The 13,537-nt window shown below is 43.2% G+C and overlaps 3 protein-coding genes across 4 annotated transcripts; 1 reads left to right on the forward strand and 2 right to left on the reverse strand.

The window, feature by feature from the left end:
- Positions 1–124: 124 nt before the first annotated feature.
- LOC119025929 lies at positions 125–1,188 on the reverse strand. The gene has a single exon (XM_037109994.1). The coding sequence runs from the start codon at positions 1,186–1,188 to the stop codon at positions 346–348; it is 843 nt and encodes a 280-aa protein (XP_036965889.1). The 3' UTR covers positions 125–345.
- Positions 1,189–3,096: 1,908 nt separating this feature from the next.
- LOC119025236 (lipopolysaccharide-induced tumor necrosis factor-alpha factor homolog) lies at positions 3,097–4,421 on the reverse strand. Its single transcript, XM_037108622.1, has 4 exons — positions 4,219–4,421; positions 3,876–4,007; positions 3,532–3,706; positions 3,097–3,450 (listed from the first exon to the last, which is right to left on the reverse strand). The coding sequence occupies exons 1-4, from the start codon at positions 4,277–4,279 to the stop codon at positions 3,333–3,335; spliced, it is 486 nt and encodes a 161-aa protein (XP_036964517.1). The 5' UTR covers positions 4,280–4,421; the 3' UTR covers positions 3,097–3,332.
- Positions 4,422–5,551: 1,130 nt separating this feature from the next.
- arpc1a (actin related protein 2/3 complex, subunit 1A) lies at positions 5,552–13,289 on the forward strand. Of its 2 annotated transcripts, none has more exons than XM_037108602.1 (11): positions 5,552–5,925; positions 6,632–6,725; positions 7,015–7,119; positions 8,026–8,248; positions 8,823–8,930; positions 9,089–9,192; positions 9,297–9,405; positions 10,609–10,684; positions 10,780–10,973; positions 12,244–12,334; positions 12,430–13,289. In XM_037108602.1, the coding sequence occupies exons 2-11, from the start codon at positions 6,662–6,664 to the stop codon at positions 12,466–12,468; spliced, it is 1,113 nt and encodes a 370-aa protein (XP_036964497.1). In that variant the 5' UTR covers positions 5,552–5,925; positions 6,632–6,661; the 3' UTR covers positions 12,469–13,289. The 2 variants fall into 2 exon arrangements, with proteins under 2 accessions (XP_036964497.1, XP_036964505.1); XM_037108610.1 differs by lacking the exon at positions 5,552–5,925 and adding an exon at positions 6,204–6,335.
- Positions 13,290–13,537: the final 248 nt, after the last annotated feature.

A 13,537-nucleotide genomic window follows, 5' to 3' on the forward strand; every position in this document is an offset into this window, starting at 1 on the left:
ACTAGCACTACAGAAAAAATTATGTATTTTTCATTTTGGGCCGAACCCCCCTCCGTGATGTTTTATTTCCCCTCTGACTTGGAGAAGAAGTAGAAGAAGAAGTTTAGCCGCACTTGCCAAAATTCTCATAAAGAGTTCACCATTGTGGCAGTGGATGAACACCTGAGCCGTACAGCAATGCAGTTTTCCTACTGATCCTAGAAACAAACACAAGAGAAACACGGCGCAGCAGTAACGCGAGCACATCCTCAAACAGCAGCTAGCCGACACAGAGACAGAAAACTTCAGTTCGCGCTCAGGTTGGAAGGTGACGCCTCAGCCGAGCGGCACTTCTTATTCTGCTCCTCAGAAAGTTTTCACGCCGCTTGCGCTCTTCCTCAGGCTGTTTCCCACAGTCACTGGTGTGTTCTCCAGCCCACGCAGCCACTCTGTGCACTTCAGCACCACGCGCTCATCCACACCAAAGTCCTCCTCTTCCTCATACTCCACATCATCGTACTTGTGTTGCTCGTTCAGCAGCGAGATCTTCATTATGGAGCTTATGTCTCCGAGTTCAGCCTCGCTGCTGTTTATAGCAGCGACTCTGCCGCCGTTTGAACTGCTGTGTCTCTGCGTTGCTGTTTGATGCCTTTTCGAGACGTTTTCCCTCCTGCGTCTGGACTCTGAGGTGCCTCCAGAAACACCGCCTCTGCTTCCGGCGTTTCTGGACGCCGAGCGTTGGCGTCTCTCGCTGTTCCTCCGCTGCAGCAGCAGAACAGCCTCGGGTGTGAGAGTCAGCGTGAAGCGGGCCTCCTCCTCGTGCCTGGAACTCGTCTTCACCTCTGGTTCGCTCCTCACAGAGCTCTGCCGCTCGCGTTTGTGCTGCTCTGCCTTAGACAGAGACTCACCCGAGCTGGAGGCGGGGAAGCTGTCCGTTTGTGATGAGGGCAACATTCTGTCCCTTCTCTTAACGTGCAGCTCGGCCCCCGACACTCCTTTGGTGGTTGGCAGATGACTCCTGGGTTGGCTTTTCTTGCCCAGCTGCTTGAGGTTCAAAGCCAGTCGCTCCTTCACAGAGCTGCCTTTGTCGTCTCTTTGGGCCTTCGTCTTGGTCGCAGTCGTCGTGGACGAACTGTTGCTGATGGGTCTCTCCTTCCCGGTCAGACCTGATACAGAGCGTGCGATCGACACAGGCGGGATGAACGGCATCTTGGCAACACACAGGACCAAATAGGAGAGGTGCTCGGTTTTGCGTTTGAAGCGCTGGAAGAAGAAAGAAGAGGACACTAAGGCGGAAACTGACCGACCGAGGAGATGCCTTGATGCATCCTTGGCCATGCAGGGGTCAACAGCGTTGTTGTTGTTCTCAGCATCCACCAGTGCTCCGTCTACCCTGAAACCGCAGACGGCCTGACAGCGTCTTATACCTGAGCAGCAGGAGGGCGTGGCATGACATGTATGACCTGAGGAGGAGGGGAATGAAGGGTTTTGCTGCAACTCAAATGCTCATTACTCCGCAGCTCAAAGATCTAAAATAAACCCACACTTCTAATCCTGCGGTGTCATCAGCGACGGCACGTTTACTACACACACATGCAGGCCTAATCCACACCGGCTCGCTTAACGACCGCGGGGGAAGTGAAAGGGCAACCAGCATCTGTGGCGATGGTAACATCTGTGAAATCCAAGTCTGACTGCATTCACGACCTTCAGTGTGGTGCTTTGACTAATCAATAAGTAAATAAATAATCGACACATGGTCCACTCACTAGCTTTTCGCTACAGCATCTCAGCAGATGGACAAAGCATCAGTCAATCATGGAAGCTAAAGTTTGGATAAAAAGCCTTTGGGTCATTGTTTCTTGTTCAGAAAAAGATTAAAATAACTAAATAATATAAGTGTAGAAGATCGCCGGTTCGCGTCCCGGTTGGGACGCCTGGGATCTTTCTGTGTGGAGTTTGTATGTTCTCCCTGTGCAAGCGTGGGTTTTCACCGGGTACTCCGGCTTCCTCCCACAGTCCAAAAACATACTGAGGTTAATTGATCATTCTAAAATTGTCCGTAGGTGTGAATGAGAGTGTGTGAGAGTGTTCGTCTCTATGTGTGGCCCTGCGATGGACTGGCGACCTGTCCAGGGTGTCCCCTGCCTTCGCCCTAAGTCAGCTGGGATAGGCTCCAGCCCCCCCCGCGACCCTGCAGAGGATTAAGCGGCGTACATAGAATATGTACAGATGATGGATGGATGGATGGATATAAGTGTATTGAGCTAATTAAAAAAATGACGATGTTGTCCAGACACAGGAAATAAGGAATCGTCTAGTATGCAACAAGCCAAGCCATTACTACTTGCACATTTTCTGGACCCGATGAAAAACAGACTCAATAGAAAAATCACACTAACACTGAAAATACTGTAGTCAGAACACAACAAATATCGAGCTATGACATAAAACCACTGAGTGTTATTTCACAGACAGCCTATGCAGTGAATGTTAATGTTAAAAAGAAGTTTCAAGAAAATGTAAACCGACATTTTCAGGAAAATCTAAAATCCAAATATGTTGAAAGTATTTTTTTTTATGAAAGACCAAAGAAAAAACTGCACAGTCAAAATTTCAGCAAGTATTCAGGTGTGTGCATCTTCATCCTCAGGGTTTATTGTATGTTGAAGACAAATTACAACTCAATGAGTGAAAAATGAGCAACTGGTGGATCTTAAAATGTGAAGACAAAGAGTCAGTCAGCCAAACTTCAAATATGTAGAACGAAGAAAGTCTTCAGACTACAGCTATAGGATTTTGTAAGGAGCCATGAATGTAATAGAAGTTTTTTTTTAACCAAGAAAATCCTTAACATGACCTGGGTGACCATGACCTAGTACAGAGTGACCCCTACTTCAGGCTGCATCTGAGACTCTGCCTGTAAAAGTTGTGGATGGTCGAACACAACAGATTCTCCCTCTGAGATACCCTTCGCTTCATGGCCACTGTAGGTCATGAAATGTCAGATTATTAGTTTGGAACAAAATAAACAAATCAATCTACTCATATCCAAGCTTTGCATTTGTTCCCGTTGCGTGCTCTTCTTTCATAAGACAGGGACAGTGAGACCGAAACTGCCACAACAAACATTTATTTGATATGATTTTGTTACAAAACAGGATTAAAATACAGTAAAAATTCTCTGTATTCCATACGACTAGAGCCAACATGTCTTCTCCTTATATATTATACATCAACATCTATATATTTTAAGTTATCCAGACCAACTCTGAGATGGTAATGCATTTTACTGCAAGAGCCAGTTTACAGTTCTGCTGGTGATTAATCTGTTGGTGGTTCAAGGTGTGTGTTTATTCGCAGCACGTCTTCCTGTGTATGTGGAGGACCCGGTGACAGCGAGGACAAGAGTGATGGGCGTCCTTGAAATGTTTCATAATGAACGGAATCAGGCAGCATCCCAGCAGCAACCTGCGAGACGGAAATGACACATCAGTCTTTGACATTTTTTAAATACGATAGACGTTGAAGTTTTAGCCATTTGAATCTCACCCGCATAACACAAACACAAAACACATGAGCCACGCGTAAGCCCCGACTCTGTGGGTGACCTGCGTGGTGACCTGAGCCTGACAGGCCGGGCATGATGTCAGAGCTGGAGAGCGATACAGCTGCGTTTCATAGCTCACAAACTTCAGCCTGGGAGTGGGCGGAGGGGGCGCAGACACTGGGGGAGAGGACAGGGGAGGATGAACAGGAAGGCTTAATTCAAAATCTGACATCACAGTAGTGTTACAATTCACACCGTTAACTAACAGATGAAAAAAGAAAAGGTGATATTCAGGCTCACAGGTCGATGTGTTCAAAATGGAGGCAGATGTTCAGTGAGCACGTACCTGACACAGGCGATGGAACTTGGGTGGAGCAGCCGACTCCGGGAGAGAAGGAGAAGGAAGGAGGAGGTGGTAGAGGGCTGAAAGTTGAGTGAACATGGTAGATCCTCACATCTCGTCCTGTTTGACTTTCATCTGGAGAGGCAACACACACACACACACACACACACACACACACACACACACACACACACACACACACACACACACACACACACACACACACACACACACACACACACACACACACACACACACACACACACACACACACACACACACACACGTTTCTTTTAACTGTGAACACCGGCTCTGTGAACTCAGCAGGTTTGAGAGGGGACTTTACCTGGTAGGAAGTTCAGCGGAGGTGTAGGAAACGCCTCACCCTCTTTTGGTGTTGACTCCATTTGATTTTTTTTTCTTCTTTTTTTTTGATGCACCACACAACAACTGAGTGAGAACCTGAGTATGTTTTGATGTTTGCAGCCAGCAGCAGGTTGTCTGTAGGTCCACCAGGTGCGACCGTGGGACGCTAATTGAAACCGTCTCTGATTGGTCAATTGCCCACAAATCACAGGCAGGATGATCTTTTTGAAATGTGGCAGCAGTCATTTAAAGGTTATTTTTGAAAAGAAAAACTGCCCTAACTTCCTAATGTTTGCTGTGAAAATAATAGAGATTGTGTGTATGTAATTTTGAGGCATTTTCATTGACATCTTTGGAAAAGTTAACACGATGACAAAAAAACACTTATTTGCCGTTTTTGCAGTACCAGCAAATGATATACAGTTTAAAGGGCAACTCCACCAATTTCTCATTAAATTGACTTTACAGATCTTTGGGAGATTGACTGGATATACAAAAGAAGAAGTGTGAAGTATTGTGGAAGCTGCATGTAATCTGTTAAATTGCCTCCAGTGATGTCAAGGTGGACAGTGGATAACGTAGGCACCAGGTTTGTCCGGTGACAGAAGCAGTCCACTGATCTAGCGTTGCACTCCTGTAACACTGTCGGGCTGGACAGCTTGTACATAACTGATCAGAATCGATACAGCAGAACCAGAGATACCGCCTTATTTCTGGCGCCTGACATTGCCCACAATGCAATTTGGCTTCTGAGTCACATGTCTGGAGGCAATTTATCAGATCATGTGCAGCTTCCCCTGGAGCCATGAAATGTGTTACTTGACATTAGACTTTAAAATACGTTTTTTTTTTTTTCTGTAAAAACACTTTAATGTGGATAATTGATGGAGTTACCCTTTAAGCTGATGAGCCAGAGGAGCTTGGTCCCTAGGGCATAGTAGAACTGGGCACCACTAATCCCCTGTTCATCCCGCCATCTGTGCATTATGTACAATATTCCAACGATGAAAATGACAACATTTCTAAATGTTCTGTCATCAGCTTTTTGCACCATGTAGGCACTTTATCAGTATTTTAAAAACAGATTTCGACACAAGGGGAGAAGATCAGATAGTGGTTCATATTTCCTTGTTTGCAAACAAAATTCAAATCAGTCAAATGACCATGACCAACTGTTGCGTTCAGGCGCACCTGGGAAACTAAAGCAGTGGCCCGCTTGCCAGAGTTATTGCTTAATTTCTTCGTCTCATTTCGAACAAAAAGACCTACTATACTTAAGACAGTTTTCTACAAGCTATGCACTAGATGGTAGTATTTTCAAACCGGTTAGACCACTTTGAATATTTTCTATTTGAGCCACTAGAGGAGCTCTTTCGTGCTCGTCGTACTTGGGATGTGACACTTGGCTGTGAACGACGATTTTCAGTTGAATGTAACAGCTAGCGTGATGATGCTAAGCTAGCTGTCAGCCAGGCATCCACGGGTTTTGCTGCCGACTTAGCTACCGGATGCTCCCGGTCGTATCCTACTGGCCGTCTTGACATTCCCTCAACATTCCTGGACGAATTCGTGTCGACTGACCAGAGTCCGCGAATTCAGGTCCATTCCTGATCTAACCTTTTCCCCGCTAGCGTAACTTAGCTCGCCGGCTAACGAGAGTGCACACTCGGAGAACCGGACCGACGAGGTAGGTTAGCATGACGGCTAGCGGAATGTACGGCTAATGCTGTGTTCATCATTGGGAGTAAAGGCATCTCCTCTGAGGAAAAACCGGGGTCTGGTGTGGAAAAGGGAGGCCTTTAGGGTAAACGTGTGAATAGCAATGCGTCTTTATATTTTTCAAAATGACCAGCCTTGTCTGCCAGGCCTGTCTTACACCGGTGAACAGTTAGCGTTAGCTAGCAGTTCAATTAACCTGCTAGTAGCGTCGGTGTCATTTGCTATAGATAACGATTTACCGAGAGAGGCAACTACTAACCCGGTCGTGGTAATTCTACAGTCACTAGCTAGTCAAGCCAGCTTCACGCCATTAAAGTGAATATACGATGTCAAAAGGAATCGAGACTGTGGCGAAATATGCTGGCTAACGTTAGCTTGGTAATATTTTAGCTTGTTTTAACAGTCCTACAATGTTTTGAATGATTTGGCTTCGCTGTTGTATCCAAGCTAACACAGCTAGCTATCCGCTGGAATTCGGATATATATCCTATTGAATTAAACAGTCAACAGGCTGGACCTCTCAAGAAGTAACCAGTCCTTTTTTTTATACATATACATCGGCTGTCATTAGTGGAGTTGTAAAGCCCGAAAGAGGCAAAGTTCACTCCGGCTTCTTTCTCATGGCTTGTTTGTCGTTAGTTGCTGAACTAAAGTTGTACTGTGTGACTTCGCAGAGTTCCACTTAAGGACCACACCCAGACAAGATGTCCCTTCATCAGTTTCTGTTGGAACCCATCACCTGCCACGCGTGGAACCGTGATAGGACACGTAAGGCTCAAATGTTTTCCTCCTTCATTTGAATACCACCGTCAGCTCGCACACTTTAACAAATCAGATGACAACTTGGGTTATTGTTTTCAAATAAGGCCTTCTGAAAACAATGGGTATATTGTATATTCATGTGATCACGAATCTTCAGCCACTAAAATGTTATTGTCCCACTGGTTTTGTTGAGCTTGGTGTCTGAATCCTACCTGAAACTGGTCCAGCTTGTTTGTTATCTGTACTTCCATCCAGTCAACCCGCTGCTTTGTTTTCTTTTGTTTTTCCTTTGCAGAAATTGCCATCAGTCCTAATAACCACGAAGTCCATATCTACAAGAAGAGTGGCAACCAGTGGGTTAAGACCCACGAGCTGAAGGAGCACAATGGACACATAACAGGTATCTTCTTATTAATGACAGTTATGATATCATATAAACAGTACAAGTCTCTTTCTTTACGTTCTTGCTTTGTCAGAGTGGGTGGCAGTGATGCACCTGAACACTTGCTGCCACCCACCACAAAACAGACAAATACATTGAATGTAATTGTTCTCAGTTAGAATGACAGATTTTCTCTCCACCTCCCTACACTTGCATTTGGACTGTTATTCATTATCCATAAGAGGCATTAACAAGACAAAACATATAGTGAACAAAATTAAAGATGAATTTGACAGAGGTGATTATTTTTTCTACATTTCTGCATATATTGCAATGATGTTGTTTACATATAATCTGCTGCTGTCAGACTCTTCAACCAGCACTGCTCCCAGCAGCATACATCTGCATACAATTTTTATATATATATCTTTTTTTTTTATAAATACCCATATTTTTTTGTAATGTTTTTATGCTAAATATGATCATATGTATATAGGAGTTTGTTCTGTCTATTCTATTTCTTACCTCTCTAATTATTTTGTTTAGTTTTCACCATATTTGTTGTTGCTGCTGTCCTTTTGCTGCTGTGGCAAAGAAATTTCCCCATTTTGTGGGACAGTAAAGGTATACTGATTCTGATTAGGCTCTGATAATCATTTGGTGATCATCTTATATCATCACAGACTTCCTTTAAACATTTTAAACTAATGCTTTTTTGGAAGATAATGAGATATCTCACTCCTCGTCTACAAATTTCCCATGAGTGACCCACAAACATGTGTCTGGAATGGTCTTAAACCAGAGCTAACACAATGATCCATCTTCATAAACGGCTTATTCAGCTCTAGAGTGTGACATCATAATTCATTTAATGATTACTGCACGAGTGAGTCAGCACTACAGTCTCTCTTTGTTGTGTTGCAGGTATTGACTGGGCTCCCAAAAGTGACCGCATAGTGACATGTGGAGCAGACCGTAATGCCTACGTGTGGTCCCAGAAGGAGGGGGTATGGAAGCCCACACTGGTCATCCTCAGGATCAACAGAGCCGCCACCTTCGTCAAGTGGTCCCCACTGGAGAACAAGTTTGCAGTTGGAAGTGGTGCTCGACTCATCTCTGTCTGCTACTTTGAGTCTGAGAACGACTGGTGAGACTGTTTGTACAATCATGACGCTTCTGCAAATGTGTCTGGTAAAACTTGAGAGTACTGATAAGTTATTTTTCACTTGAATAAATGGTGTCATGTCACCTTTTTAAGAGCAATCAGATCAGAGTATATTGATATTAATTCATGTCTCTCTGTAAAAGTCACATTAACCACTGATTTATTACTCTGGAACACAGCAACATCTGAAAAGGGATGTGAGGCACTTTGTCTGCAACTGTTTGTTGTCACTTGGTTTGAAACCATAATACTATGTTTCAAAATGACTGATAAAAATCCACCCAGTCCACTCACTTAGCTGTGCATATCTGTTCAATTATTATTTTTTCCTGTGGGTAATAAGTTCTTCTATCAAACCAAGGCAACATTCTTCACCTTTTTATTTTTGTTTCGATCACCTGGATGAATTGTGTTAATTTGGGAGCAATTAGTAAATCAAACAAACTCTCAAATTGTTACCATCTCCCATTTTAAACATAACATTGGTATGTAATAGTATTTATCCTTTTTTTCACATTTTATATTGGATATTTCTGCACTTTTTCAAATGCTTCAGGTGGGTGAGCAAGCACATCAAGAAGCCAATCCGCTCGACCATCCTCAGCCTGGACTGGCATCCTAACAACATCCTGCTGGCTGCTGGATCCTGTGACTTCAAATGCAGGTGAGTGTTGTCAGCAGTGAACAATGATGATCGACAGTCAAGATTGAAATGATTAAAAGCCTCCCAAGCTCGTCTCTCCCTCTTATGCTTTCTGTTCTGTTTTAATTTTTTTTTCTTTTTGCTTTTCCTCTCCCGACCTCTCCCTCTGCGTCCTCCAGGGTGTTCTCAGCCTACATTAAGGAGGTGGAAGAGAAACCAGGTCCCACACCCTGGGGCAGCAAGATGCCATTTGGGGCTGTGCTAGCAGAATTTGGAGGAGCGGGTCTGTATCTGTGTCTTTGTATGTGAGAGTAAAAACCCTCTGAACTGCAGTAACCCTTTGAACTAAACCAAATCTGCCTTTTTATGCTCTTTTGTGTCTGTTAGGTGGAGGGGGTTGGGTGCACTCTGTCTCCTTCTCGGCCTCCGGTAACCGTCTGGCCTGGGTCAGCCATGACAGTACTGTCACTGTGGTGGACAGCTCAAAGACTGCCAGGTACAATCATTTCTGCACATGGAGGAATCTTGTTTATGGTTGTAACAAGCAGGTTTTGCAGATGAAATGTTCCCTGAGGCGTTTTCCTGTAAGCAAATAGAGTCAATAGTGTGTCTCATTGCAGTCTAGCAAAAGTATTGAGCGCATTTTCTTTGTAAAGCCAATTTTTGAAGTTTTCTAAATTCTCTGCCTTTAACATCTTTGTTTACCAGCATGCAGTTTTACTCTACACTGGCCTTAATTGGCACATGGCTTTATTCCTTGGCACGTTCCCACCGTCTGTAGATCGGTTAATTAGTGTAGAACAATTGGCAGAAATGTGGATCATGCTGCGAACGGGCGTGTGCTTCCTCATGTGTGACAGACATAAACAAAACAGGGGGCGACTCATAAAAACTGGCTTTTCATGCTACAGAATATCTGGAAAGAACTCAGTTGAGCATTTGGTGAAGGATTTAAAAAAAAAAAAAAAAAAATGGAAACATAAGTCAGATATTAAAAAGTTCCTATACTACAAATTAAGGATACGTTGGCATGTTAATATTGCAATCACTCGCTGTGATTAGACTGCCAGTTTCAGCGATTGCTGTGAAAATTTCTGTTACAAATACAAGAGGAAGAGGGTGGCTTAGAGCTGGTATGTTTTTGTTTTAATTCAACTAAAATTAGAAAAAGAGACACATTTTTTATCCTCTCAACCAAACAGGGAGACGGGATAGAGCGAATAAACAGATGAGTAAAGATAAGAAAGCCCACTGCATCCCAAACGGCTTAATAATGTCCAAAACACGAGTAACCCCTTTCATAAAATTAAAATGTTGAAAAAGCAATCCATCATATTAAAACTATTTTCACTGCATGAGAATGCATTTCAGTGTGTTCTCTGTTACCAGACACTGCAGACAATCCGTGATTTGTAATCTGATCATCTTCTCACATTGGTGATAAAGTGTGAAACCAGGTGAAACAGATCCGAGGCTCCAGTTACATAATGACACACTGCGGTCAACAAATTGTTGCCGACATGAATTGAGTGGGCGGTCTTTGAGACAAGTTCTGACAGGAAACCTGCCACACAGCTGTAATCCAAGCACAGTTACTTTTTTTGAATTTGTTTGTATTATAATGCCTGTTTATTTAAAGTACAATAAAATCAGATTAATGTCAAGATCATAATTAATTGGTGTGTGTTTGCGTGTTCAGTCCTTCACAGCTGAAGACGGAGTTCCTTCCTCTCCTCAGTGTCATTTTTGTTTCAGAGAACAGTCTAGTAGCTGCGGTAAGAACACAACAAACACACTGTGACATATTTCAGCTCACAGATATACATTTAAGTAAGGAATGCTATTTTAAATCTATTGTCTGCGTCTTCAGGGCCACGACTGTTGCCCCATGCTGTTCCGTTGCGACGATGGTGGAACGCTGACATTTGTGTCAAAGCTCGACCTCCCCAAGCAGAGCATCCAGAGGAACATCTCTGCCATGGAGCGTTTCAGGAACATGGACAAGCGAGCCACCACCGAGGACCGCAACACTGCCCTGGACACGCTCCACCAGAACAGCATCACGTGAGTCACACTGCAAGAGACACTATCCCTGTGCTTTATACTTTGTGTCCAGAGAGGGTTTTTCAGCAATAACAAACAAAAAAGGAATGAATCTACTTTGTGGTCACTTTGGCAGCTGCTCTGAGAGGTGTTTGTAATGTTATCTTACATCTCTTTGCATAATGCATTACAATTCATGAGCACTTCAGCCTTCAGCCTCCAACCCACAGCCTTTGAAAATGACCGTTAAGTTGAATCAAAGCATCTCTACAACAGTTTCAGTAAAACCTGAAGGTTTTCACTGCAGGACTGTTGAATTCAGCTGAATTAATTTTAGCTCGGTGCAGCTTGTAAACTGGCAGCTGATGGTACTTTAACCCCTAGAATAGAATATTGTGTTATGTAACAAAAGGATTGGCTGGAATGGATAATATCAGAAGCTCAGTGGAGCTGTGCGTACAGTGTATTTACTGTATTATTATTATTATTATTATTCCTTGTGTTCTGTAATTAAGAAAAATAAGATGAGGCTCTGCAAAGAATAAGTCAAATCTCAGCGTGTATCGGAGTACTTTTTATAAGCTATACAGCCTGTGTTTAAAAGACGATTTGCCTGTTTTATTTTAACTGTTATACATGTTATGAACGGTTTGGTTTAACAGTTCTCAACCTGCCTGTCAGTCACCTGTGGGCTCATTTGAATTTAAGCACTGAAGAGATCAGATCTGTCCAGCTTGGCATGATTTCAAATAAGGAACGATCCTGTATCGGTCAAAAGTTTAATCCGTGGCAGTTTTTCATTTGTTTTGTTTATTTGTTTGTCTTGGGGACTGTGTGTTTTAGCTCTTTCTTAAAGAATAGTTGAACCTTTTTGTAAACGAGTTAATTAGCTTTTTTGCCATGAGTTTGACAAAAAGTTTAATTTTTCCTTCATATCTGTATGGTGAATAAGAAGCTACAGGCAGCAGGTGGTTAGCTTAGCCCAAAGAGAAGAGCAAATAGCTATCCAAAGGTAATACAATAATACAATCTACCTACAAGCACTTCTAAAGCTCAATTTATTTCTCTCTTGTTTAATCCACGTAAAATCTGAAGTGTAAAAACAAAATATTGTGAGGTTCTCTTGGTTGGGCCTGCTGACGTTCTGCTCCACTAAGAAGCGTTTTATCCCAAATGTCTTTTCCATGCAGCATGAGAACATCATTACAGTCACACTGCAAGATTTCACTTTTATAACTTCTTCACCGCCTTTTAAAACTGTCTCTGTGTATCTACATGTCTTGTCATTTAGCCAAGTGTCTATCTACGAGGGAGACAAAAGGGATTGTCGCAAGTTCTGCACCACAGGCATCGATGGAGCAATGACCATTTGGGACTTCAAGGTAAACATACACAAACATAAACAATCGTCTCCGGAGGTTTGACTTTCCTCCCAGCTCTAACTCCCTTCTGTGTTTGTGTTTTTTTACCTCCTCAGAGTCTAGAAGCTTCTATCCAGGGTCTCCGCATCATGTGAAGAAAATCTTGTGAATGAAGGAAGAGACGCTGCGGCCTCACTTCTCCCCCGCCCTTCTCGCCCCACCTCCTCCTCCCTCTCCACCTCACCCCCTCCGCTCCTGCGACGCAGCCAGTAACATTACATAACTGACCACCTTATCGAGTGTCTGCTGAAGCACTGATCAGACCATAACACACTCTTGTGGGTGTGTGCAAACACTCACACCAACACACAAACACACACACACTAAAGTACTCACATACACTACACACACACACACACTGAGCTGACGTGTGACATCACTGTTGATTTTTTTTTTTGTTTGTTTGTTTTTAAATGAAGGTTAACCAGGTGTCAAAGTGGGAAGGTCCTCTGACACGTATTAAAACGTGAAGTGAAATGTGTGTTTTTATGTTCTCTAACCTCCTGTACCAAAAGTTGAACACTAAAAGGTGCATTTTATCCAAAAATCAGACTGTATTTCACCACAGATCAACCTCGACATGATCTCTGAACATCGATGTTTAGTAGATCGGAGGACGTGATGTTTTACTTCCTGGAGTGGAGTAAATGCACTCCAGCAGGTGAAGTCATTGTTTAGATTTGGACCCGGGTTATTGATATTCTTAGCTCATGTCGCCGGTCGGCTGTGGAGAGCTGTACAGGATCTGATGGTGGAGAAGGAAAGCAGCTGTCTAAGCTCTGTGCAGAGTCACGGCTGGTCAGCGCTGGGCTCTGTAGCTACCACACTAAAACCACACAAGATGGAGGATTTCTATGTAACTGATCATGAGGTAGACATGAAATAAAGAAGAAATACATTTACAGTACACAAGTCACCCGACTGTTCTCTTCCTTTGTCTTTGCCGCTCACATACGATGGGTAAATAGCAGCTTGAGGAGGTGTGCTAGTTTTGTTTAGTGCTGTTTTTTTAATTTTTTTTTTTATTTGTGTGTGCTTAATAACAGTTTCTTAAGCAGGGTGTAGTTGGAGTATGTTGACTCCTGAAGGTGAGCTGTTGATCTCTAACAGTAGTATTTACAAGCGTCTAGCAAACTGACTCTATTCTTTTTATTTCAGACCTGT

Source organism: Acanthopagrus latus, chromosome 1 (genome assembly GCF_904848185.1).
Source record: "Acanthopagrus latus isolate v.2019 chromosome 1, fAcaLat1.1, whole genome shotgun sequence".
In the NCBI taxonomy this organism is placed as follows: Eukaryota; Metazoa; Chordata; class Actinopteri; order Spariformes; family Sparidae; genus Acanthopagrus; species Acanthopagrus latus.

Excerpts from the sequence above, each read along its gene's own strand:
- LOC119025929 (XM_037109994.1), bottom strand. The coding sequence starts at position 1,188 with ATGCCGTTCATCCCGCCTGTGTCGATCGCACGCTCTGTATCAGGTCTG.
- LOC119025236 (XM_037108622.1), bottom strand. The coding sequence starts at position 4,279 with ATGGAGTCAACACCAAAAGAGGGTGAGGCGTTTCCTACACCTCCGCTG. Across the intron at positions 3,707-3,875 it reads AGTTCCATCGCCTGTGTCAG|TGTCTGCGCCCCCTCCGCCC; the intron begins GTACGTGCTCAC and ends CCTCTCCCCCAG. Across the intron at positions 3,451-3,531 it reads TTTGTGTTTGTGTTATGCGG|GTTGCTGCTGGGATGCTGCC; the intron begins GTGAGATTCAAA and ends TCCGTCTCGCAG.
- arpc1a (XM_037108602.1), top strand. The coding sequence starts at position 6,662 with ATGTCCCTTCATCAGTTTCTGTTGGAACCCATCACCTGCCACGCGTGG. Across the intron at positions 9,193-9,296 it reads AGCAGAATTTGGAGGAGCGG|GTGGAGGGGGTTGGGTGCAC; the intron begins GTCTGTATCTGT and ends TGTGTCTGTTAG. Across the intron at positions 10,974-12,243 it reads CTCCACCAGAACAGCATCAC|CCAAGTGTCTATCTACGAGG; the intron begins GTGAGTCACACT and ends CTTGTCATTTAG.